We start from the raw sequence: 27,034 nt of genomic DNA, 5'->3' as shown, positions 1-27,034 counted from the left end.
GAGTTTATTTGAGTAGTGTATATTCTGCTTTGGCTTGGATAACGAGACTCCAGAGAATGATGAAGAAGTGCTTAAAACACACCACACTCCATCATTAGCATCCTCTGGGACCACCATGTATATATGGCATACAGTAAACCATGCTGGAATTCATGCTCCTTTCCCCCAGTTCTTTGGGAAGGAACTTCAGGCCCTGGTTGTCGTTGGAGCAGAACGCGAATGAATAAGAATACTCAGCAGGAAGCAATTTACACAGAGAAATGTAGAAAAATTTGCACTTCTTGCCAAGACAATAAACAACAGTAAATGGGTCTGTAAACATCCCTGGGTCTGTGTGTTCTGCAGCACCTCACTCCTGGCCTGTGTTACCTGTGAGGCTGAGCCCAAAAGGAAAAAAAGAAACTCATTTCATGCGAGGCTTTGAAAGCTGCTTTTTATCCTCCCTGGCTCTGATCTAAGCACGGTGTTTGTTACAAACCCACTCGTACACCTGAGCCTTCCCAAATCCCTCTTTCCTGCTGGGAGCGAAGGGGCCACTGGACCTTACTACGTGTTTTCCACAGAAAATTTCTGAAGCTAAATTGATTCATTTTACATAACTCTTTGTTTTCCCATCTTGTGAACACGCGCGTTGTCACTTGGTCTGATACAGCACTTGGCTCGAGTGCCCCACGGCAGGGTCACAGTGAGCGTGCATGGAGAAAAATACAGGACTTGGCAAATTGCTCTAACAAACGCCGTGGCTGGGCATGTGTCCTAGCCACGCCTCAGAATTCAATACAGCAAGCCAAACGGAGTCCTGACCCGAGCAAGTAACACTCAGATGATGGTAAGACCTCAATGGAAGCCGGACCCTGCTCACACGAGGGATGAATTTGGTCTGTAATCTCTATTTTCATTTCTTTCAAATTGTCCAAGGCATTGGATGATATTATAGACAAAGTGACATGCCAGATAGGAGAAGAAGTCAGTTTGCACATGGCCCCTGCCCGCCTGTCCCCTTTGCTGGTGGATCTAAGAAGTAGGATTAACAGCCGCCTTACAATAGGCAGCTTTTTCTCCAGTCCTCACCTGAGAGAACGTTAGCAAGTACGCATGGAGGAAGTTTGGATCAAGTAATCCTCTCGGGTGCCCATGCTCCATTGTCTTGGAAACACCTCCTTTTGCAGAGCTAGGTATACAATTTATCCTTCCGAATGCTAGGCCTTCTCTGCCTTGTCTAGAGAAAAACGGTGGAAAACTCACAGGTTTTTGATTTAGAGTTCGGGTCATTTCCCTCAATTTTGCACCCTCCATGTTTCTTTCCATTTGAAGACTCTGGTATAATGTGTTTTTTCGAAACAGCAACTCCTACAAGTCGGAGAGATTCTGTGTTTCATTGTGAATGAATACCAGATGGTATTCACCGAAGAGTGCTGAAGGAACTCAACTATGAAATTGCAGAACTGTTAACTGTGGTTTGCAGCCTATCACTTAAATCAGACTCTATACCAAATGATTGGCAGATAGGTAATGTGGCACCAATTTCTTTAAAAGGCTCCAGCGGTGATCCTGGCAATTACAGGCTGGTAAACTTAACTTCAATACCAGCCAAATTAGTTACAACTATAGTAAAGAACAGAATTATCAGACACACAGATTAACACAATTTGTTGAGAAAGAGTCAACTTAGCTTTTGTAAAGGGAAATAATGCTTCACGAATCTACTGGAATTCTCTGAGTGGGTCAACAAACATGTGGACAAGGGTGATGGACTTTCAGAAAGCCTTTGACAAGGTCCCTCACCAAAGGCTCTTAAGCAAAGTAAGCAGTCATGGGATAAGAGGGAAGATCCTCTCATGCATCAGTAACTGGTTAAAAGATAGGAAACAAAGGGTAGGAATAAATGGTAGTTTTCACAGGGGAGAGCAGTAAACAGTGGGGTCCCCCAAGGATCTGTATGAGGACCAGTGCTGTACAACATACTCATAAATTATCTGGAAAAGGGGGAAAACAGTGAGGTTGCAAAGTTTACAGATGATACAAAAGTACTCAAGATAGGCAAGTCCGAAGCAGACTGCAAAGAGTTATAAAAGATCTCACAAAACTTGGTGACTGGGCAACAAAATGGTAGATGAAATTTAATGTTGATAAATGCAAAGTAATGCACATAGGAAAACATAATCCCAACTATACATACAAAGTGATGGGGTCTGAATTAGCTGTTACCCATCAAGAATGAGATCTTGGAGTCATGGATAGTTCTCTAAAAACATCCACTCAATGTGCAGCAGCAGTCAAAAAAGCAAACAGAATGTTAGGAACCATTAGGAAAGGGATAGATAAAAAGAGATAAAATATCTTATTGCCCCTATAAATCCACGATATGACCACACTTTGAAAACTGCGTGCAGATCTGGTCACCCCATCTCAAAAAAGATATATTGGAATTGGAAAAAGTACAGAGAAGGGCAACAAAAATGATGAGGGGTGTGGAACAGCTTCCGTATGAGTAGAGATTAAAAGCCTGGGAGTCTTCAGTTTGGAAAAGAGACGACCCACGGGGGAGAGGGTGTGATGGAGGTCTAGAAAATCAGGACAGGTGTGGAGAAAATGAATAAGGAAGTGTTATTTACTCCTTCTCATAACACAAGAACTAGGGGTCACCCAATGAAGTTAATACACTGCAGGTTTAAAACTAACATAAAAAAGTACTTCTTTACACAATGCGTAGTCAACCTGTGGAACACATTGCCAGGGGATGTTGTGAAGGCTAAAAGTATAACAGGGTTCAAAAAAGAACTAGATAAATTCATGGAGGATAGATCCATCAATGGCTATTAGCCAAGATGATCAGGCATGCAACCCTATGCTCTGGGTGTCCCTAAACCTCTGACTGCTAAAAGCTGGGATTGGATGACAGGGAATGGATCACTCATAAGTTGCTCTATTCTGTTCACTCCTTCTAAAGCATCTGACACCAGCCACTATTGGAAGACAAGACAGTGGGTTAGATGGACCATTGGTCTGACCAATTATAGCCATTCTTATGTTCTTACGAATATTTAGCACGCCTCCATTTGCTATGCCTAGGATGAATTCAGTTGCCTCCTGCGGCTGAAGTGGTAAGAAGCACAATGAAGATAATCGCCGTGCACATAATTTACATATTACATTTCGACCATTGATATCAAAGTGCTTAATGAAGGTGATTAAACGCAATGGGCCACTTGTACAGATGGAGACACTGAGGTGCAAAAAGGTTAGGAGAATTGTCCTGGGTCAGCAGGTCCGTGGGAGATAGAGCTGGTCTGGGATTGTCCATCAAAATGTTATTTTGACGGAAAGTGTGGTTTCTGGTGCTTATACTCTGTAAGAAAAATTGAAATGAAACATTTAATTTAAGGTGATCTCGATGTTAATGTGTGTCTACCTGAGCAGCTGTGGTGCTCCCTGGGAGGTGTAGTTCCGGTGCGTCAAGCCCCCATTCTCCCCTAGGGGCTAACTTCCCTGGCTGGACTACATCTCCTGTGAGGCACGGCAGGCTTCACTCTGGCTGAGCGACACTGGTGTGTTGTGGAATTACCATGAACATGGTGCACCGTGGGAGATGTAGTCTGGCCACCGTGGGGAGACGTAGTCACCCCACAGGGAAGGAGGCGGGCTTGAGACACTGTCAGCTCAGGCAGATGCAATTCAATGTCAAAACAAGCTGGAACAAAATGTTTCCAAATTCAGAATTTTTTGGAACTTTTGTTCTGTACAAAATTTCAGTACTTTGACTTTGTATTCCAATTTGGGGCAGAAACAAATGATGAAATATCAGAATTGCCCAGATGACAGAAATTCCGGTTTTCACTCAGCTCTAGAGATGGAGCTGGGAATGAAAGCCAAGTCTCCAGACGACAAGTCTGGCATCCTTTCTGCTGGCCCATGCTCGATACATGACAGCCTCCTGCAAGGGGAAGGTGGTCTCCACTGGCACACACATGAGTTGCACAGAGTTCAGTGAAATCCTGGTTTTAAGTTCTGTCATGTTGGGCCTGACTCACAGCCCGCTGAAGTCAGCAGGCAGACTCCCACTGCCATCACTTTGAATCAGACCCTTTGTGCAGCAGGTCAAGCTGATTTAACTTTCACTAAAGTGACTGGGAAACCTGGAGGGAGAAACCTCCTCTGTGCACCTGATGCAGCTAGTTCATGATTCAGCCCCAGACACTGTGCCCACTCTCACACCAGTGAGGCAGCTGTAGAATTCGAGTGCCAGACGCTGGATTGACGCTTCGCCTGGCGCAGAATGTTCTCTCTAACACACAGGCCTTCTGCCAATTTCACTGCCCATTTTTGCTTTATTAGTTGTCATCACAAGGATGCCTGTAAATGGAGTTGGATTTTCTCCATTCTGACTGTTGAACTCATGCTGAAGACACTGCTCTGGGAGGCTGAACTGTCAATATGCCACAGCTGAGACTGAGATGCTGCAGTGGACCTAAGGATACCGATTAACCCAAACCAGAGAACTTCTGAATGTTCAGTGCTCCCGAAGTGCAGGGTGTTCGGAATCCAGGGGGTTGGTTCTGCCCATTCTTCAGGAGCAAAATTCAGATTAAGATGCAAGTTTGACTTTGGAAACACACTTGTCCATGCACTGACATGTAGAGGTGTTTGGAGCAAGGGATCCAGTTATGATTGACTCACCCATTTGCACGTCTAATAACTGTGTCGTGGCCATTTCTTGAGACTTGCCATTCAAACGGAAATGAAAAAAAGACCAAGTGAGTTGTTAACTTCTGGGAGTAAATTATTTCTGGGAAAAAGGAAATATAAGATTATACATTTAAAATAAAGAAGTTGCTATTCTCCTTAGTCTGTATTCTTGTCCGGTCACAAGGCACAGCTACCTTGTACCTCTGATTACATTTCATATGAAATTACAGCTGGAGTCGATTGCTCTTTCTTACCAAGATGACTGGCTTTGTACTCTGGGTATGCACAGACTGTTCTTACTGAAAACTAATTGCTTGTGTGGCGTGGGTATACCTTGTGACCGGTTGTCTGAAGGCCTAGTCAAATGTTAGAAGCAGCCACCGAGCCCCAGACGATATAAAAATGACATTTTTAATATCACACAATAACTTAAGGAACACCCTGAGAAAATGAAGCGTCTCTGCTGACATATCATTGCCACTGCAGCGTAAGCACGTCCTGGGGCCCTGGACTCATAAAGGGGGAAAGGATTAGTTTTGGGGAAGACTTGGGTGATCACCTGGCCTTGAGGCCAGCCTGCAGATTTATCCAGATAGCAGCTCTGTGCAAAGCCTCTTCTCGGCTTCCCGTAACGAAGTGCTGCCCCAGGACTGGGTTTCTGCTGCCCCGGGACTACTAGCAATGCCAGCCCGCAGCCATGCCTGCCACCAATTGCTGTACCTTTTGCTGTCCCTAATAATTGTCTTCCTGTACAATTGCCCGTTCTGCCTGAGGGGCAGAGCTGGCCCTAACAGGCACCAATTGTGGGAGCTGATGGGTCAAAAAAAGAAAAGAGGCGCAAAAAGCTTTTTATCATGAAACGATGCAGCAGAATTGGCTGCTGTCGCTCTCTTGACGGTATATAACAACCTTCAGCAATCAGAGTTCACCCACAGGAAGTCCGTGCCATTAATTGTATGGGCAGGAAGGAGAGTGTTTCGTTAAGGCACATTGGGGGGCGCTGAGGAGGCCTGCTTCCCAGTCTGAGCTGTGCCACCGATTTCCTGATGATCAGTGCAGCACCGTGCCTGGCGGGGCAAGAAGGGTAACCAATTGGAATGCAAATATTATTCCCTTACTTTCTGAGCAGAGACTCCTGCAAAGATCCATTCATCTGATACCTATTCACCAGTCCCACTTCATCCTCCTCAGCATGCTGTCACGTTCAAATAGTTCCTGATTTCATTGTATATTCTGAGTTCATTCATTAGGCTGCTGGTGTGCTGATACCACAGCCTATCATGCTGATCAATAGTGTCTCATTATGTCCTGGTACTTCCCCATCGGCCTGTCTGTATCAATCCGTCCTCTCTTGTCTTCCATCAAAAGCTCTTCGGCTCAGGGACTGTTTCTTTGTTTGTACAGAGCCTCGCACATTTCAGTCCTGGTCCGAGACTGGGGCTCCTAGGCACAATGTAATACGTGTAATAATAATTCTTCAGTCCCTATACTCCTCTCTTACTTACGCCCATATGAGAAAGGCAGCTCCTAGAAACACCTACTAAAAAGACTGGCAAGGCATTAACTGTGACTATGTTTTAGCCTGGGCCGGCAGCTGCTGGCAAGGGCTTGGGGCTTACATTGATCTACTGTACCACATGAAGGGGATCAGAGTCTCTCTTCCCAGCACTGTGTAAGCCACCTCCTGGCATTAATGGTTATTCAGAATATGATCATTAAAGATCCAGCAAATCTGAACTGCACTCTGCTAAAGCTTTGAACTCAATTCGGGTTGATCGCAGCGACGTCCCAAGCGTGAGACTTACCATTTGATCTATGGCAAAGGTGCTTAAGCCTCTTATGAACTGGGTTAGTCATAAGTTAATCGTGTTCCATTTCATTTGATTTTGTATCACACAGACACCTTCAACCAACGCTTTTCAGCAGCAAGGGCTTTTCCCTCATCTCCTCTTAGAAAGGATACGTCTACACTGGAATAAAAGATCCGCAGCATGGCTTGGGCTCTTGGGGCTCGGGCTGCGGGGCTAAAAATTGATGTGTAGACATTCGGGCTGGAGCTCTGGGACCCTCCCCTCCTGTGGGGTCCCAGCCCGAGCCTAAACATCTACACAGCAATTTCGCAGCTCGGCAGCTCGAGTCAGCTGACCCGGGCCAGCCGCGGGCATTTACTCGCTGGATAGCCAAACCCTGAGTGCTTGCTCCTCGAAAGTCATTACCCACTGCTTCTTGCTTGTTCGAAAAGAAGCCAGATGACTGGATGCAACTGAGCAGACTCAGGGTGGCCTATCTGCCCGCCCTGCAGCGGAGCAACATGTTGTCGTGCAGCCAAGATCTTCCCTGGGGTGAGAATGAACACAGGCCTCTGATCCCCAGGGAAAAGCGGACACACGACCAATTACAAACACTAGACGGGAAAGATAAATGTGTGCACTGTTGGCGCACCCCCTACTGTTTGTTTCATGGAGTGGTGTCTGAACCAAAAGTGGTGTGGGTCTCCCTGGGGATGGGAAACAGGCATACAATGAGCTGAGCGAGGACAGTGGTGGTCTCCAGAAAGACGGGCATTAGATCAATCAGAGCCTTTGGCCTAGGTTAGGTCCCAGTGAATGATACCACAAGTACATGGAACGTTATATTAACGGGGCTAGTATCCAGCGAGGAGGAGGAGGGTTGGCCTGGAGTCAGGTTTCCTGAGTTCTGTCCCAGCTTAGTCACCAATTTAGGCTCTGATTCAGGATTGTACTTAAGCATCTGAGAAATTTCACTTACTTCAATGGGGCTACGCATACATGCTGAAAATTAGACATGTGCTTAAGTAACTCCCAGAATTGGAGCCTCACTGCATGGCTTTTGTCCAGCTACTCAGCTAGTCTGTCCCTCAGTTCTCCCACTTGTACAATGGGGCCAATGTATCTTTTTTCCCTCTGACACGTTCTCTTGGTAGTTGTTCCTGATCTTCACTTTGCCAATTTTAAATCATTTAATTTGGTTCAATTCATTTCAGATTCCATTAAGTGTGAGGAAACTCCAGGCTCTGTTCTGCTTCGTTACCCATTTAAAAAAGGTTTCAGTGAGGTTCTGACCAACCTTCCTGGTTTTCCATTAATGGGAGGCCTTGGGGTAGGTAGGATGTAGCATCACTCTTAATGAAGAGTTGGTTCTATAGCTGATATATTTAATCCTCCCTGGCTGAGATATAGAACAGGCCGGTGTGCAAATTGCCTGAAATATCAGTGTTCTGAATAATGAACAACTTGCTGTTAAGGTATTCCTCCATCATTATTCAAATCTTATTAGTCACCTCTCATGTTTGCAGCTGCTGTAGACGCTATTGATTAAATAGTTTTGATAGGTGAGATGAAAGCACAGAGGTTGGCAGGACGTGTCATTGATCTGTTACAATCCATTCTGGGCATTAACACATGCAGAGTATCCTACAAAAATCAATTTCTCCCAGCCTTGATTTAAATAGCAATGCCCTCTAAGGATCCTTCTGGGGCAGGTTTATTCTCAGCCTGTACTTCACTACTTAGTGAACTGATTAATAGCTTAGACACTCCTATTAGCCCTGTGCCAACAGCAGTCAGACGAACCTATCTGCTCAGTTCAGGTTGCTAGTGTATTCACTTTTGTAAATCATAATACTTAGCACTTTACAGCTTCAAACCCCTCGGCAAACGCCCCACTGTAAGGCAGGTAAGTATTATTTAGGTACTGCAACAGCCCAAGCTGGGAAGCACGTTTAAAGCTGAATTCAGCACTAGCATTACCAGTCAGCTTATGGAAAAGCTACCTTACACCCTTTGAAGAGAAAGCTTGAAGGAAATATGTATTGGTACGAGTCTCAGTTGGGAGTGGCACTCTCTGGTCTCAAGCGGAGTGAAGAGCCATTAGGTTTATGAAAGACCAGGGGAATGTGGAATTAAGCTGGGGACCCAAAGGCATTCCCGACTCAACAGTTCAGCATGGTCAGGATTCTGTTGTGTTTAATGAATAATAATGTAAGTCACAGAAAATATATAACTGGGAAATGCTGAGAATTTGCTGGACATCTTGAGCTAGATGTAGACGTTGGAGGTGGTTTCTCTGTCATCCATATTCATGCTCCCCTTAAAAGTATGTCATTGGCTTAAAATACCAAACCAATTTGATTGTAAATGATGACCTAGCTTCCCAAATCATTTTCTTCTCCTTTTCCTTTCATTTCTCTTCTCTGTGTTTCAGATTCTGCTTGGCCTTTGCCTAAACAGTTGTGTCCTGTATGGATTTCCCTAGATGTGCTCTTTTCAACTGCATCTATCATGCATCTCTGTGCCATCTCTCTTGATCGGTATGTAGCAATACGCAATCCCATTGAGCACAGCCGCTTCAATTCCCACACCAAGGCTATTATGAAAATTGCTGCAGTTTGGACCATATCGATAGGTAAGCAATGTGGCTCACGCTCCCACTGTGTCTTTTTGAGTAACTAACTTGGTTACACCTCTTTTCAATTAGGATTTTTAAGAGGTTGCACATTTACCTGGGCTGCATGAGTAAATGTAATGAATGGGAAGTAGAAATCTTTTGTTCTGATTGGCTAGTGACCATACTAAGCAATGCTATCTGAGAACAGCACTGCTTTTGATGGTCAAGCATCACTGCACCATATGTACCAGTATGCCAGTGAACACCATAAACAGACATAACACAAACAAAAGGGGCTATAAAACCCAAAGAAAGCAGATGAGGAAGGAAAAGGACATTAAAGAATCTGAAAGTAAAACCACCCACTACAAAGAGAGGACCCCCTTCAGTAAAAGAAAACCCCTGATACAATAAGGAGGAAACAATAGCAAGGTGAGTGCCCAATGGCAGGAGTTCAGATTCCAAGTGGAGGGGGGTTAGTTTTGGGAAGAAATATTAAAATGTTTCAGTGTTTTGTAGGAAAGAGGAATTTGTGGCAAGGAGAATTGTAGGACGTTTTCTCTACTCTGCTATATTGTCTTGCTCATATAAACAGCAATTGGGGCAAGATTCCAAATGTGCCTGGAAATCCTTTCTCCCCGCCCACCCCACGTTACACCCATAATGTGCTTGTGTCTTTAAGCTGTGTGCTGCCAGAAAAACGTATACTGTATCTTGGTTCTTGAACTCCTCCAAGGTCTCACTTATCAGGTACCCCTCTACAATGAGCTGTCCTTCACTGGAATGAAGATGACGACATACAATGCTGTAGAGGCCACTTTGTAAGTGCTGGCCATGGATCTACAGATAATGATGTTGCATGTTTGAATTTATAATTTATAATAATGATTCAAGGTTGTCAAATAACAGGCTCAAATGGAATTATTTAATCAAAGATTATCAGTCAAAGATTACTACCACATTATACAGAAAGAAAATATATATTATCACTCTTTATGTAGGGTGAAGAGCTGGCCCATTTCCTTCTTCTGTAGTTGGTGGGATGCTGACAGGTTTCATTCACAGTCTAATTCCCCAAACCTCTTGCCTTTGATAGGGTGAGACACAAAGCAGTTCCTTTTTGAAGGGAAAAATTACTTTCTCGAGATGTGTACTGTTTTCAATATCTTATTTTACCTCATTACTTATGGAATTTCTTTCTGGTGTCTGCCAGCTCCCTGTTCTCACTCAGTGGCTGTATGCCAGAGTCGTGTCACATCTTTCCAGTTGATTTTAGTACAGAGAAGCGTCTCACTTGCAGTTGTATGTAGAACATGAGCAGGATGCAGAAAAGCTCTAAATACGTTATGTTGTCCTGCTGCTGCAAGGTGGGAAAAAGCACAAACAAGGGAATATTATTCAAAAAGAACTTGCCTATTGGAATTCTGAAGTGGATTTACACACTACTGCAAGAATACACTGAGCTTTTCAATTCTCAAAATTTGAGGCCTGATCATGTCCTTGTATAGGTCAATGAAGTTTTCCCCCTCAGTAAGGACTGAGACAAAATTGAAAGAGAACTTCAGGATTTGAGCCAATGTTAGGATCCCAAAACTCGGTGTACTACAGACTTTCACATCAGCAATGTTATTTTGTGTTAGACCGATACTCCCTTAAATCCAACTTCACACTCACTGCACTTATTGTCTTTTGTCCTGATCACACTGAATGATAATAGAAATGCAGTTTGAGTTTTCTTGTTTGTTACCTTACTTATTGGCGCCAACAGAGCTGTTTGTGAGAGTGAGCATGACCCCCAGCAGTGTGGGTAGGTGGGAATTCTGCCGGCGGCCCTGTTCTCCATTACGTCAAAGCTACTCAGATGTAGTGGACACTGGCAGCCACAGGAGGCCAGTTGCAGCTCCCTGATCCTGTAGTGAAAGAGCAGGCCTTCTTGCTGTGGAAGATCATCCAGCCTCTTGGTAGGTATGAGTTTTTCTGTTTCTCTAGCTTCACTAACCCAGCATATTAATAATAGCAGCAAAACTACAAGTCACCCATTTGCTCTATTCCAGTTAAGACTCAGTGCTGTTCTTCTTTATCCATCCCTCATTCCAGTTTCGGAAGAAGCCTGGTTAAACAGCTTGCCTTGCTGGCAATCTCTCAACCTGCCTGTTCGCGCGACACCATTTCAGGCTGGCATAAGGACAACTGAGGTCTCTTGCACTGCATGAGAACAAAGTAATTGGCACCTCCTGCAAACATTCTGCATAGCAGGTAGCAGCTGTGACTTCTCTTTGGCATCCTGACATTATGTCTTAATGAGCCGCAGACCTCCACGTCTTGTTGATGTAGTATTAATTGTGAACATCATGGTTTTTTACCATTTCAAGATGATCCCTTGCCAAGCAAAGCTTCTGTGGATTGAAAACGTAACAAATAACTAAAGAAAAACAAAACACAGTCAAGTGTATAGTCAAATATGGCTGTGGTGTGACATGGACTATGTTAAAACAAGATCAGTCTCTGTGATTCACACACTATGTTATGCTTTAGGCTTTAGATCGGTGACCTGTTCATCTATGCAATAAAGCATTCACCTTTAAAAAAGATTTCATGCCCACATTTAACTGTCTTGGTTTTGCATCTTTTTTATCACTGAGATTTATTTATAGCAATATGAAAAATTACATCTAAAGGAACAGGTAAAAGTACATGCTTATCTCACCTTAAGCGACATTCCACTGTATTTTATAATTGTCTCCTCTTGAGGGCCTGAGCCTTCCATCCTTACTCATGCTGAGTAGAACTTTACTCTGCAAGTTGTTCCAATGAAGTCATCTTGTAGGCCTCTAGGTAGCACATCAAAGCCCTATTGATCTCAGTAGGATTAATCATGGAATAGGGTCCTACTCGATCTGGGTAACACTGGCAGAATGGGGCCCCAAAGGTTAAAGGCAATTGTATTCTTTATTCAGAAGTTTTCCAGCTCATAAGACCAGGTTACACATAAAAGTAAAGGGCAGGCTAGTTGAACTTCATATATTTGCCCTTCATATTTTCACGTTTCATGCTTTTAGAGTAAGTTCGTGTTACTTGGGGATTTGCTTTGAATTTATGCCATGAAGTGTCTTTAATAACTTTCTCGGGAAGGAATTCTTTATGGTAGGGATGGCTGGATTTTGGAAACAGCTCATATGGACGCTTCATGCCCTGTAGAGTCCTAGTTACTCCTCGGGGATGCTGCACACACATGAATCTGTTTTCATACTTGAGCCCTAAGTTAGCAAACAGAGCTGAGGACACGTTACAAGGAAAAATATGGCAAAAATATGGCTAACGAGCAGGATGACAGATGGGAAGTCTAAATGTGTTACTGGGCCTTTACCCAACCCTTTTAATCAGGGTAGGCTGTTCCTGGATATGGCTCATGATTTGGAGACAAGAGGGTCATTAACAAACACCAGAGCTGTCAGTATCAAAGCAAGGGCTAAACAGGTACATTTCACATCATCGAAAGCAGAAAATCTCCTGCACAATGCTGCCTGGAAATGCTCCTTCTGTGGGAGGCATAACCCTAGTATTACTGACAAAGTGAAGTGACTGCATATTAATGAAAGCTCGTACAGGGCGCTTGCACACACCCCAGATCTGGGGGAAAGCAGTACTGTTATTTCTGTCGTGAGAATGACTATGGACAAGAAGCATCTGTTTGACCCTCACTGTGGCCAAAAGTCTTTGCTCAGCTTCCCATGCCGGGTGAGAGCTGTTGTGTTAATTTAGATGGAATAAATGGGCCAAAGGTGTTTACGTCACCCAGTCGCTTTCCAACATTAAACAGTGTTAAATGAGGTTTGGCACGCAGAAAGCTCAGCCTGCTTAGCACCACGGCAAACACACCATTACAAATCCTTTCAACCTTTTATTACAGATACAGAAAAGAAGAAAATACTGTGAAAGCCTTTGAAACGTAAAGCACTGAATGAGGCTTTCCTTTCCACACCACCCTTCATTTCCTTACCCTTTAACTGAGGAGAGCTCTGGCAAGGAACCCCCACTCCTTGTCCAACAGGCTCTTTGATGGTGATAGCTGTCCTAGAATCATAGAATATCAGGGTTGGAAGGAACCCCAGGTGGTCATCTAGTCCAACCCCCTGCTCGAAGCAGGACCAATTCCCAGTTAAATCACCCCAGCCAGGGCTTTGTCAAGCCTGACCTTAAAAACCTCTAAGGAAGGAGATTCTACCACCTCCCTAGGTAACCCATTCCAGTGTTTCACCACCCTCATAGTGAAAAAGTTTTTCCTAATATCCAATCTAAACCTCCCCCACTGCAACTTGAGACCATTACTCCTCGTTCTGTCATCTGCTACCATTGAGAACAGTCTAGAGCCATCCTCTTTAGAACCCCCTTTCAGGTTCAGGTCCTGTTGGGAGATGAGAAGAAGGTAGTTGAGATTGGCTAGAACTGTTGTTATTAAGTCTCCATTTCATCCCAGGGGGTGTTTGGGATTCAGCTTAACTTGGTAGGGGCCCCCCTCTCTGGCCCAGTCTGGTCAGGACATTTCTCAGGATCAGGCTGACAAGAAGGCCCAGGGTCCCAGGAGGAAGGGCCAGTGGCAGCCAGGATGGTGACGCCCACGCCAGTAGCCTCTGTCTCTTATTCCCTATTTTCCCCTCAAAGTCTCTTTCTGTAAGGGCCCCACAAGGGGGTGATAGGTGGAATAGCCCATCCCCTTGTTATTTTGTTCACCACTTAGGCCTACTTTCCAACACCCCAATTTTGGTTCACTGATTTCCAGACCCACATTTTCTTGTCCATCAAGCCTGATCTTAACATGGTCCTGCAGGCCTTTTTGTTAAGACAAATTTAGTCTGTCTGTCTCCCTTTTGTGCCTTTTCCCATCAATATTTGTTATTATCGGTTAGTGTAACATCTCAGGAACTTTCACATACTTTTTACAGTTCAGCTCATAATTAGAGTAAATTTGTAGGCCCAATTAGCACATAATTGACACAAATCGGTGCATCTCCATTGAAGTCATTAGAGCTTCATCGATTTGCACCAGCTGAAAATGTGGCCTCAGGCAGTCTCTTGTCTCCAATATTCTGTAATACTGACTGCTAATGGAGACCTTCATGGGACTTCTGCACATGCAGGACTTGTTCCTCAGCTGCTGTGGATGGGCAAAGCTCCATTGTCTAACGTGAGGCTATGCAGACATATCCCAGCTTAAGATAGCAGACTATTTGAGTCAAGGACTGAAAAGCAGATACAGGTTCAGAATTTCATCCTAAAAGGAGCTCTGCTCTAATACACTGGCCAATTAAAAAAAAGACGTCACCCTCACCATGTCTTGGTTGTTCATTAAATCCGCTCACAGACCCGCTCCTTAATGATAGCCACTTGTCTTCAGCTGACTGGCACCCAGTGACCCAGGAATGCTAACGAGACAGGAAACCTTGTGTCTGCAGAAACCCAAAGTAAGATGTAATTCATGAAAATAACAAACGTGGTGCACAGACAAGAGGTGACAGTGATGTGAAAGCGGATTGATGTGCTCCTCAGCCTGAAATGACGGAGCTCTTCTTTGGGGCCCTAAGAGATCATGGAGGAGGCATCAGCACTGCCAGGTGTCTCTGACACTATGTTACTCTCCACTTTTGCTTGGGGAGTAGGGCTGGGCTTGCGGTTGTCCTACTGGAGTGGGCCTCAGGAGATCAGGGTTCAATTCCTGCATTGGTTACAGATCCCTTGTGTGACTTTGCATAAGTGGTTTATTTCTGTGCCTTAGTTCCCTATCTGTGAAAAACAGATATTGCCTTTCTCCCAGTCTTTGTCTCTCTTATCTGTTATTGCTCTGCTACAGTTAGGGTCAAGACAGGCTTTCTGTTTAAAGCTTGACTCTTCTAAGTGCTCTGACGTTCGCACAGTTACTTAGATAGTCTTGAAAGTTTGTGCGCCTCTTGGAGGTGCAGGGTTTGGTCAGTGATCCAAATTTGGGGCTGTTTCAACAGGGGGTTCCTGAGATCTTGCCCCCCCCCCCCCGGAAAAACCCAGATTTCTGAAAAGTTGACCTTTTGGAAATGCATTTTTGCATACAGCTAGAGATCAAACCAGGGCTGAGATCACCAAACCAGGGTCTCAAAAGCATGAGAGTCACCCCAGCAGAGCCCATGCCACCCACTAGCCTTTGGGGGAAATCAGATTGCAACATTATTTGAAGAAGAGTTTACTCTTCCGTAGGCACACTAGCAAGAATTTCTGGGGCTCACGGACCTCCTGGATTACACAGTGCATATGCAGAGAGAGAGACCACACGTGTTGAAAAGAAGCTAAAATTCACAGTTGTGCAGCTCAGAGAGATAGTTCTGGTCATTGAATTTGAGTCCCACACAGGCACTGTGAGTTCATATCCCACCCAGAGCAGAAATCTGAATGTCGACAAGGGAGGTGTGTTGCTCCAATGTACCTCTGTCCAAGGAGGTACTTTAGTTTGGAGAAATGGGGTCTGAAAACAGCAGACTATTCAGAAGGCACTGAAATGATTTTTAAAAAGAAAATAAATTACACATGCCAATGCTAGCTGGAGTGGAGATGATTGGTGGTGGACGTCTGGAGAGGGGTTGGGGGTAGTGCAGGGAGCGGGAGAAGCGGGGATGGGTGGTAAGAGAGGTTTGGGGGGCCAGCTGGGGGAATGGGGAACACAGGGCAGGAAGACATGAGGGTGAGCAATGAGGGGGCTTGGGGAAATAGGGGTAGAGGCACCAGTCAGCTCTACGTTCCCCTCCCACATATGTGCCATGATCTGGGGGCCCCCAGCTCATCTATGGGGGTTGAAATCCCCTACTCCTTGACCTCTCTTACTTGAGCTGGGACATGGGGCGGGCTTGTCAATCTCCCTACCCCACCCCACCCCCAACCCACGTGTACAGGATCTGGGTGAGCAGTGCAGAATGGGCATGCTCGTGGCATATCGCAGGCTCTCCAGTTCTGGGGAGGGAGGATGGGAACACGCACTGACACTGAACGGTGCAGACTGCGGTTTCAGGCTGTGTTCATCTCCCGCTCATTCAGCTGGGATTATCCCCACTTCAGCCCTCGCTGAGAGCGTGCTTTGGGGAAGGAGAGATGGGAGGGGCCAAGCAGCACACAGAATACAGCTCCTTTTCAGAAACGTGGGGTGGCTCTAAGAAGAGTCTTTGGGTTCTCTCGTCATGCCTGGGGGGATAGCTGGGTTTCAAGGCTGGGTCCAGTTGGAAACCTGGGTACACTGCCACATAGACGCATCCAGGACACATCCCTGCCCTCTCCCCCCCCCCCGCAACATGGGGTGGGGAGAAGACTGGACAAAACAGTACGGTGGGGCCAGCTGGGAGGATGGCCAGACTGGGAGGGACAAGGCTGGTTGGTGGGGCTGTGTGGAGGAGATGCGTATAGGGCCAGGATCAGTAGGCCGCTCCACTTCCATGCTAGCTCCCATTGCTACAATGACCACTAGCTCCAACCAACACGTTTTCTTTCGGTTCAAAACACGAGGAAATTAAATGGCAAAAAAACATTAGTTAGTGCTCATAGATTCCAAGGCCACAAGGGACCATTGTGATCATCTAGTTTGAGCTCCTGTATAGCACAGGGCAGAGATCTGCCTCCAGATCATTATTCCTGGAACAGATCTTTTCAAAGAATACCCAATCCAAAATTGCTTTTGACTCAGCTGGGTTTTGTTGTCTGCTCACAGTGAGAGACTTTGTCACATTTTCAATGGTAGATGTACATTTGGGCATTTTTTACAAGACTATCTTTGGATCAAATAATAAAATATTTGACAAAGATGTGTTGGAGGTCACTTGTGCTGTTGTTTTATAAATTGAGACTATGCTGTGAGGAGTGCCTGCCCTCTGTGACCACTATGGCATCAGCAACATTCAGAGAATTGAGCTGCTGGCTTGAGAACACCTTAAAAGATGACAAGAAACAGGCATTAAGACAACAACTGTAATTGAATTTGTTGTCCAAAGGGTCTTGCTCTGTCTCCCTTTCCTCTTGCTCTCCCTGTGCCAAAGAGAAGATGCAAAAATCTGAAAGCAGGGGGTGCAGGAAGACTATCCCACTGGTCTTTCCACTGTGTGCTGCTCTGAAATGAGACTTCCCACTCAGAGGCCACTTGGCTAATGATGCATTGAGCACCCCAGTAGTGGGTTGGTTGGAAATTGTTGTGACCTGTTGCATGCCAGTCAGCTCCAGGAAAGGAAAAGGCTGCCTTGAAGTCTACTACATAATAGTTATTTTTTTACATTGCTATAGTGCCTTTCGGCCCCAATCACGGACCCAGCACCCCATTGTGCTAAGCACTGTATAAACACAGAACAAAAAGATGGCCTCCCTTGAAGAGCTACAAAGGGTTCTTAGTAAACTTGTACATTTTGCCAGATTTGGGGAGAATGCTGTGTTACGAGTGTACCTTTAGGAAAATTGCTATCAAGTAGGTCAGACTAGGTTCACTGGAGTTAGCTGGAAAAGGCTCCACAGAATTAAGACCATCCCTTTGTAAGTTCAGCACATTGAATCAGACCGACTGTCCTTCAGTAAGGATGTCCACTGATTCTACTCTGGATCATAGGTGAAAGGCTCAGAAGAAGGTTCTGTGGCTATTGTCTGACAGACCAACTGACTGGGGAGTGAAAGAATTGAGCTGTCAAAAGCATAACCAGCTGTAGACCTCTCTCATCTTGGCTAGTTTGGGACTCAACATCATTACATTCCTGGTAGTAAGCTGTGCTTTCCTTCTCCAATAATGTCTCTCTTTAGTTGTTATCCAGTGAATACCGTAATGCAAACAGTTAAAGTACATTAAGTCACACGAGTCATGTGAAAATCAGTGTAATTTATAAAGCACTTGCAGGGGGAAGTAATCTGCTCCTGGTCTATACATGCAGCAGATTGGCTCCCTCTGCAGAAGGTGGCCTGCCAAGGGGTGGAGTCAGGGCCCTGCCCAGCTGTGCAGGTTGGGGAGTAGCAACCTCCTATGGCTTCTCTCCTCTGTCTGTGATGGGCAAGGCAGGGAGATGACTCAGGACAAGTCCCAGTCTTGCCCTCATAAGTTCTGTTTCTGCGGTCACAGCTCAGCTAAGTAACACACGGTTTCCATATGTGTTTGGCTGGCCATGCCATGGATGGGGGAGAGAAAGGCAGCCAAAGACAGCCCTCAGATTGCAAAGATGGGTGATGGAGAGGATGGCTGCGGTCAGGAGAAAGGGAGGAAGGTGGAATAGAGGAGAAGGAGGATGTCACTTAGCCACTCCCGGAAGGTGAGTCCTGAGTAAGGAGCAGATTTAGAGGTGGCCCCTGACTGTGCTACAGAACAGGCGTTACAAGAGTGGCCCATCTAGGTGCCCTCGAAAATACGCCTCTGGCCCTCATCCTGATCTCAGTCCTTGGGTTGTGAATAAGGAATAGCTCCAGTCAAGCACTGATACACGACGACTGAATGAGATCAGAATTGTGCCTGACAATGCAGGGCTAGCTGGTCTAACCACCATCCAGGAGCTGGATGTTTCTCCCAAGGAGACAACCGAGTAGCTCAGATGGTACCACAGGCTGGAGGGAGGACTGTTTGGGGATGAAGACTCTTACAGCCCGAAAGAGGTTATCTGTGAATAATGGGGCAATGTTTGGGATACAGGGTGTTTCTTATCTTAACTGAACGGTTGCACCCACTCCCTAATAGAAACCTGCTGTCCTGTCATTCCGTAACACACTCCTAGAGACTAGCCAAGTGCACTCCCATATCCGATGGCGAGCGTTCTCCTGCCCACTCGCATCCACAGCATCCGTGAGTCAAAGGATCTGCCTCTGCTACACAGTAAAAGTGCTGCAGTACTGGGGCTTGAGACAGACGGGGAGAGAGGAGCACCCCTGCAAAACCTCGAAACCAGGACAGCAAGGTTTGATTAAAGCAAGGAATTTATGCGGAAATATTTGCATATTTTAGTCAACTTCTAAAGATCTCTTTGCTGTCAGTCTTTGGAAAGCTCCGATGTTCTCCATGCTGCAGTTGTCGTGTTCATTTCGCTTTTCTAACCTTTCTTCTTCAAGGTCAATGAATAAGTGCCCTCCTAGAAATTGGAATCTGTCATAATCCCAAGCTTTCTGAATCATCCGCCATCTCTGACCACTGTGGAGTATCAAGAGAGCGCATGTGAAATGGATTAAGAACCGGCTAACGGACAGATTTCAAAAAGTTGTCGTCCATGAGGAATCATCCTCAAATGGGGGTGTTTCTAGTGGGGTTCTGCAGGGATCAGTACTAGGCCTGACGCTATTCAACATTTTCAGCAGTAATCTGGAATGAAATATGAAATAAAATGTTCGGATGAAACAGAAACTGGCGGAGTTGTGGTAAACAATGATGAGGACAGGGCAGTCAGTCAGAGCAATCTGGATCGCTTGGCAAGCGGGGCCCACTCATACACAGTGTGTTTTAATATAGCGCCGTGCAAAGTTCTGCATCTAGGAACAAAGAACTCAGGCCATCCCTCGGAATGAGGGACTGTATCCGGGACAGCAGGGACTCTGGGATGGATGATGGGGTCATAGTGGACTGAACATGAGTTCCCAGGGTGATGCTGGGGGTGGGTTGTATACAGAGGGGAATAGGGAGTCACAGCAGGGAGGTGATTTTACCTCTGTTCACGGCACTGGTGAGACCGATCCTGGAACACTGAGTCCAGGTCCGGTGCCCACATCTGAAAAAGGATGTTGAAAAACTGAAGAGGGAGCAGAAAAGAATCACAAAAGTGATTCGAGGGCTGGAGAAGATGCCTGACAGTGAGAGACTTAAAGAGCTTAATCTGATTAACCTATCGAAAGGAAGACTGAGAAGTGATGTAAAGTGTGTCGGTATCTTCCTGGGGAGAAGATGCCGGGTACTAAAGGGCTCTTTAGTCTAGCAGAGAAAGGCAGAACACGAACACGTGGCTGGAAGCTGAAGCCAGAGAATTTCAAATTACAAACTGGGAACAAATGTTTAACAATGGTGGTGGTGATTAACCACTGGAACAAACTCCCCAGGGAAGCGGTGGCCTCTCCATCTCTTGATACTTTCAGATGAAGACAGGCTCCCTTTCTGGAAGACATGTTTTAATCAGACACTGAGCTCAATACAGGCGTAAGCAGGTGACATTTAATGGCCTGTGTTACACAGGTGGTCAGACTAGATGAGGTAATGGTCCCTTCTGGCTTTAAAATCTGACTCACTTCTGACCCTGGACATCTCAAGCTCTGAAATCAAGTGTGACACTGACACCAGTTCCTAAGTTATTTCCTTTCCCCTTCTCAGAACAGAGATTTTTCCTTTCCCTGCCGCCAAATGGTTCCTGCAACAACGGGTTTTGCTGCATCACAAAATTAAATATTCACCTTTTATTAAGAAATAGGACGCCGATCAGATGCATCCAGAGTAGAATATACACGTCAGCCATCAGAATTTAGGTATGTTTCAGTTAATTTTCTTAGATGTGAAAGTGACAAACAGTGTTTTTAGAAGTGCAACAGGTCTGCCTGATGCATCCTGTTTGCCAAACAATCAGTTTTCAGGAGACCAGCATTTCCCAAGAAGAATTCTTTAAAACTTTTTTCACAAACATTTTTCACTTGCAGTTATCGATATGAAAATAGGACTGCAGTTGTTATTTTTCCACAGAGCTATCTGCTTTGACTTAAAATATAAATACAGGATATAAATATATGCTTGATTCATGGCAGTGTGACTGAGAAGGGACTTGGGTTCCATAATATACAAAAGCATTGCCTATTTATGTGCTCATAATGACACCCTGAATGTTCATCTAATCACTGTGGGCTAAATCCAAACCTGGTGGAACTCCATTGAACTCGGTGAAGTTGCACCATGCTTGAATTTGGCCCCTTGTTATTTTCTGAATACAGTGAGCTTGTTTCTTACTAACAACTTGTAGCAAAAAATCTATTCGGACATGCACTAGCCCAGTTTTATTCCGATATAACTCCATTGATTTCATTTGGATTACTCACGTGTGGAAGGGCTGTCCAGTAATTGTTAAGCAACTGAACCAAGAAGCTAAGAAGTTTTTTAGTAGCAGGGTGTTAAATGGACTTGAGAGGATTAAGGTTTTCATAGTTAAGGTGAGAGAGGAGGCAATTAAATTGGTGAAGACATGAGATGATGAGAGCCTGGATGTGCACTTTGGCAGTCTGCAGAGAGAGAGAGAGAGCTGGATCATGGAGATGTAGCTCAGGACAATGAAGAACAAGCGTTAGGTATGTGAAGCATTTATAGGTGGTGTTGCTTTTCAGCAGAAATTCCCTCACAGTTCTCAGATGTCTTCTTCGGGATCCTGGAAGTCACTTAGCAAAGGCAGGAAAAGAACACCATGCTTAATAGCACATTTAGCTTTCTGCTTTTAGATAAAGATTTTGGACTTCTAAACATGACACACACAAGACAAATTTCAGAGTAACAGCCGTGTTAGTCTGTATTCACAAAAAGAAAAGGAGGACTTGTGGCACTTTAGAGACTAACCCATTTATTTGAGCATGAGCTTTCGTGAGCTACAGCTCACTTCATCCGATGAAGTGAGCTGTAGCTCACGAAAGCTCATGCTCAAATAAATGGGTTAGTCTCTAAGGTGCCACAAGTCCTCCTTTTCTTTTTACACAAGACAAAGGATATGTAATTTATATACAAAGGTCTTGGTATTGCAAAGTGTTCCCCCCCCCTTGATTATAATCACCCAGTAAGATGATACTGTACAGTATAAACCTAGGGTGAGCTCGCTGGTGATCTAAACACTTAACTAGGAGCAGCAGGGTGTGGCTTAGCAGCCACGAGCAGAAGGCTTCAGCACATATTTCATCACTTATTGATCTTTTCAGTGTTCCCTGAGATTATTCAGCACTTGCAACCCCTCCCTGCTTGGTATCGGCCGCGCACTTTATAAGTGTACTCTCTATGCCATTATCAAAATCGAAATCATTGATGGGTGTGGAGAGCAAGGGAAACCCCCTTGGCAAATAGGGGGATTCCTGTAATTTTGTCAGCAGACCCAGTAGTTGGGGAAGTCGGAAGATGCACTCTAGTAAAATTTAATTTATTCATTTAACGTGAATGAAGCCAAAAGCTTTAGTTGTGTGCCTCTGACTTCAGCTCAGAGACTGGCCCATTCACAACCGCCCCTCTCCTTCCCCCCTTCACTGGCACCAGGAGGCTGTGGTTACCTCCACCCTTCCTGTTCTTACCATGCGTACCTCCCGTGTTAGCCTGTACACAGCAGTAGCCTGTTGCATTCTGGGCCCACGGACAGGAATCAGACAGACACTATTTGACGCATACCTCCTTGCTAGACTTCGCAATTGCTTCACTCTCAGGCCTCGGACAAGACAGCCTGTGGAGTGACTGCCAGGCATACGCTGCAGATAGCCCAGAGAGACACAGGCGTGCAGCTTACAGAGACCCCCTGCCCTCCCCTAACACGTATAGACAAGAAACTTGATGCTGAGAGGTGCTGAGCACCCACAGCTACCACTGAGGTCAGCTCCTTCCAGGATGAGACCAGAAAATAGCATGTGCTTCCCCCAGAGTGCTAGGAAGAACTGGCTGGTTTTCTCTCACAGTCATTGCACTGTTGGTTCACGGTTTGGCCACACAGGCCTGCCGGCTGTGCCTCAGAAATTCAGAGTGTCTGCCCTACACTTGTGATCGCAACGTCTTCCCCAAACCTGGGTGCCAGCCCGCATTAGCAAAGCTCATTGGTGTCGTAAATAGCCACCTTGTCTACAGCCACGACAGTGTCTGCGGGTCGGAATTAACGTGAGAAATAAGAGCCCGGGAACGGAGTTACACTGAAACCCTGGGGAGGTGATTCGTTGCAGGGCATCGGCGTGGAGTCCAATATGCCTGCACCATGTGCCAAGACGCAGGTCTTTGTCACTGGGGCCGTGCTGCCACCCAGTGGGCATGAGCGTTACAACAGGTGTTCTTGTTCCTCCTGGGGATACTGAAGTGAGCTGTAGCTCACGAAAGCTTATCCTCAAATAAATTGGTTAGTCTCTAAGGTGCCACAAGTCCTCCTTTTCTTTTTGCGGATACAGACTAACACGGCTGCTACTCTGAAACCTGACTTCTCTTTGGAACAGCTCTAGGCACTGGATGAAATGCGGTGTATGTGAGACACGAATCATTTACACGCTCTCCGGAGTCCTTGTATGCTTTAGTAACAGTCTGCTTTCACTCTCTCTTTTCTAGGGATATCCCTGCCCATCCCAGTCATAGGATTGCAGGATGACTCCAGGGTGTTTGTGAATGGGAGCTGCGTTCTGAATGATGAGAACTTTGTCCTTATTGGGTCCTTTGTGGCATTCTTTATCCCGCTCATCATCATGGTGATCTCATACTGCCTGACGGTCCAGGTGCTGCAGAAGCAAGCGACGGTGTTCATGTACGGCGAGGTGCCCAAGCAGCGAAGGAGCAGCATGAACTGTCTCAAAAAAGAAAACAACACAGAGAACATCTCAATGCTCCAGAACCACGAGGCGGCCTCCCACTTGAACTCTCCCGTAAATAAGGAAGCTGTGCTCTTTCGGAAAGGGACCATGCAGTCTATCAACAACGAGCGCAGAGCCTCCAAGGTCCTGGGCATTGTCTTCTTTTTGTTTCTTATCCTGTGGTGTCCATTTTTCATCACTAACATCATGTCCGTTCTTTGCAAGGAAGCCTGTGATGAGAGCCTCCTGGGTGAACTCATGGGTGTGTTTGTTTGGGTTGGTTACATTTGTTCTGGGATTAACCCCCTGGTGTACACGCTCTTCAATAAAACCTATCGCAGGGCTTTTGCCAACTACATCTGCTGCCAGTACAAGCCCAATAAAAAATCGACACTGCGACAAAACCAGTGTCTGAATGTCGCTTCCACAGCTTCGTACAGGAAAGACCTTACTTTAAATAGCTACCGAAATGGCAATGAACTCAACAGCATGGAGTTGGATGGAACTGAGGAGGGCTTAGAAATGCAACCGGGGACTTCAGAGCCGTCGATAAACAGCTGCAATGTTGTAAGCGAAAGGGTGAGCTGTGTGTAATCGAGTCACACCCGTGGCTCTGCAGCTGAAATATACCTGTGTAAAAACGTATGTGTCACTCAAAGAACAATGTGAATACTGCATCCTGAACAAAGCTTTTTTTTAAAAAATTCATCTTTCCAGCCCAGTGCTTTAAATCATACATACACTTCAGTGAGGTTTAAGGTTCTATATTTACTGTTGCTACTAGATCAAAAATATCTGGTATTTTGCTTACATCATGGACAAAATGCTGACATTTTCTTCCAGCGTATGAACAAAAATGCTGAATACTTACTCAGGTGGCATTTGCTGGAGTCCAGAGTGGCCCATTCATAGTTATAGATCAAGGAAAACTTTTTTAAGTTGACAGTAAATATATACTTTAAATCCTCGCCCATGTTATGTGCCATGCAACAGTGCAACACCAAATCTTACCAGCATCCTGGAAGGGATCCCTCAGCTAAAGCATAGCAGTATTGCAATGGAACAGTTGGCTAACCAGACTGGTCACATGGGGGTCGGGCTGGGTGACATAGTGGGGCAATGCCCCACCTTTCATGCTGGAGAGCTGTTTTCAGTTCTGATTTCCCACTTCGATTCTGCAGTCCTGGCCTTTCAGGATCATTTGATCCTGGGATCCTGAAATCTTCTACTGTTTTAGAAAGGCAGCATTAAAACCACCAAACTGTCTTGACCCTTTCTTTGTAAACAGAGTGTCTCTGGCTCTACCCTGAACCCTAAAAATAACCAGATGCAGAGCTCACAGTGGGCCAGACTCTGATCTGCTTTCTCATGCATGTTGTCTGATGGACTCCAATGTGGTGGCTCACATGAGAAAGGTGAACGGAGTTTGGCTCAGTGTCTGGCTCTGAAGCAACTGTTAGCTTCTGTTCAGAGCTTTTACGCCACACTAGTGCAGGGAAGGGTTGCAAGCAAAGTCTATTATTTATAGCTGCTAGATCAGCCTACTGTCCTTCGCTTGCTGCTGGGTCAGGTTGTTTGCTTTGAGTGGATTCATTGGACTCAGGTCATTTGCTTTACCTCAGGAAGCGGGTTTTGGTTTCATTAGAGCTCTCAGTTTCATCTTTCCTAGCTTCTTGCTCTCACCAGTCTCACATTTCCTTGCTCATTCATGTTAGTTTTCTCGGCAGCCTGAGACTGGCAGTGTCCCAGTTCTGGAGACAGCATTGCTTTCTTCTGCACACCCTGCCACCCCAACCCAGACTTCGTGCTTGTGTTGGGAGGGCTGCTGTTTCCTTATGCCTTGGACTGTGAGCCTCCCCAAGGGCGAAAGAACCTTCCTAGCACCATGAGCCCAGGTGCATCAGAGTAAGCAAGGCCATTGCTTGTTCCATCCCAGGAACGGGCTAAGCGCACCAGCCTACTTGGTATAAACCAACAGTAAGCGACTGGCCCCAGGAGCTACGAGGAAGTAGGCGAGAAACTGTGACTCGGGTGAGGGCCTGGAGCACAGCGCTGCTTGGGGTGATGCAATTAATGCACCACCCCTTGCTCCGAACTCTGCATCATGCCAGACCTAGCCTTTAGTGCAGGAGTGGGCAAACTATAGGCTGGATCCGGCCCCTCAGGGCTTTGGATCCGGCCCACAGGACTGCCACCACCCCACGCCACTCCCGGAAGTGGCTGGCACCATGTCTCTGCGGTCCCTGGGGGATCGGGGGCAGAGGGCTCTGCGCACTGCTCTCGCCTGCAGGCACCGCCCCCCGCAGCTCCCATTGGCCGGGAAGGGGAATTGGCCGCAGCCAATGGGAGCTTCAGGGGAGGTACCCACAGGCAAGGTCAGTGCCCGGAGCCCTCTGTCTCTCCCCTGCCTCCCCGGGGGCCGCAGGGACATGGTGCCGGCTGCTTCCGGGAGCGGTGCGGGGCCAGGGCAGGCCCCCTCCTGCACTCCAACCCCCTGCCCCAGCCCTACATTCATGGCCCTGCATGCCATTTCCCCACCCAGAAGTGGCCCTTGGGCCAAAATGTTTGCCCACCTCTGCTTTAGCGGCTTATACCTTCATTAACTAATTAACAAACGTAACAACATCCCTGTAAAGTAGGTGCCTTTGGTGTGACTGGCAGTCTCTGCTTATGAAAAGCCTGAGAATAGCAAGGTTGACGCATGTCAAGGATGAGTTGCATTTGACTAATGTTGCATTTGACTAATGTTTTACTGTAAGCTTGTCATATTCATAGGCACCAACTGGAACCACAAAGGAAGTGCAGAACGGAGCTGTTGCTTTAGGGAAGGGGTTACACTGTTGAATTGCACTTGACCGCAGTTATTGCATTGTGGCACTTACAGGGTTCCACAGCTTGATCCACCTCGGCATTACTCCAGTTTGGCTCTGGTGCAATCCCACCGAAGTCCCTGGGCCTGATTCTCCGCCCATTCGTGTCACTGTAAATCTGCAGTTCTTCCCCTGCCATCAGCGGAGTGACACTGGCATCGGACCAGAGTGCCACGGTGGTGACTCTAGCTCATGCTTTGCAGGAAGGCAGCATGCACACTTGCAGCATGTATTCGGCAGCTACACAGACACTGGCCTGAATGGTCAGTATGTCTCGCTCGCTCATGCGTCCATTTGTATTTCTACAATGGCACGGTAGCTGGTAGAAGAGGGACTGGACAATGACACCACTTCCCTCCTCAGGTGGCTGCCCTTTTCTCTAGCTCAGGTTTGAAATACTGCAAGTGCTGGAGGAGAACAGAACTGGTTTTTTTTTTTCCTTTTGTTGAGTATTTTTGCAGGGCGAGTTCACAGCACATCTTTTCCAAAAATAAATCTCTCTAGATTTTTTAAAAAGCAACCACAGACTTTAAAAGTACTAGCAATAAATTGAATGATACTAGCTTATA

At 46.0% G+C, this 27,034-nt stretch overlaps 1 protein-coding gene across 2 annotated transcripts in view; it reads left to right on the top strand.

The window, feature by feature from the left end:
* The window catches only part of HTR2C (5-hydroxytryptamine receptor 2C), a 450,750-nt gene extending 424,835 nt beyond the window's left edge, over positions 1-25,915 (top strand). For both annotated transcript variants that reach the window (XM_078854300.1, XM_073358600.2), the window contains 2 exons: positions 8,911-9,111; positions 23,357-25,915. In XM_078854300.1, coding sequence (XP_078710426.1) covers positions 8,911-9,111; positions 23,357-24,189 — 1,034 coding nt within the window. In that variant the 3' untranslated portion in view covers positions 24,190-25,915. The remainder of the gene's footprint in view (positions 1-8,910; positions 9,112-23,356) is intronic.
* Positions 25,916-27,034: the final 1,119 nt, after the last annotated feature.

Source organism: Lepidochelys kempii, chromosome 9 (assembly GCF_965140285.1).
Source record: "Lepidochelys kempii isolate rLepKem1 chromosome 9, rLepKem1.hap1, whole genome shotgun sequence".
Lineage (NCBI taxonomy): Eukaryota > Metazoa > Chordata > Testudines > Cheloniidae > Lepidochelys > Lepidochelys kempii.
The sequence above is the reverse complement of the archived record's forward strand: the minus strand, read 5'-3'. Positions and strand labels throughout refer to the sequence as shown.